The 294-nt window shown below is 56.1% G+C and overlaps 1 protein-coding gene across 1 annotated transcript in view; it reads left to right on the forward strand.

Annotated features, from left to right (window-relative positions):
* LOC119588849 overlaps positions 1-294 on the forward strand; it is a 4,994-nt gene that overhangs the window by 2,775 nt on the left and 1,925 nt on the right. The window contains exon 4 of the mRNA XM_037937490.1: positions 77-288. Within this exon, the coding sequence (XP_037793418.1) occupies positions 77-288 (212 nt within the window). The remainder of the gene's footprint in view (positions 1-76; positions 289-294) is intronic.

The raw sequence follows: 294 nt of genomic DNA on the forward strand, positions 1-294 counted from the left end.
GCTTCTCATAGTTAAGTGCATGTCTGAACGGACTCCCCACCCCTTTCACCCATGTTTTCCCCCTGCCCCCCCGCAGTGCCTCAGAACCAGCTCGGTCCTGGACGTTGTAGGCCTAATCGTGGCTGTGGTCTTGGTCTCCAGAAGCACGGGCGGCAAACATGTTCCATTCAAGTCCGAGCAGCTGTACGAAGCGGCGACCACGGTGTTGGACTTCGTGTTCCTGAAGCACGAGGAGGTGTATCTGCAGCTGTACGCTTCCGTCACCGACTCCAAAATCATTCCTCGGAAGTACAA

This window comes from Penaeus monodon, chromosome 24 (genome assembly GCF_015228065.2).
Source record: "Penaeus monodon isolate SGIC_2016 chromosome 24, NSTDA_Pmon_1, whole genome shotgun sequence".
In the NCBI taxonomy this organism is placed as follows: domain Eukaryota; kingdom Metazoa; phylum Arthropoda; class Malacostraca; order Decapoda; family Penaeidae; genus Penaeus; species Penaeus monodon.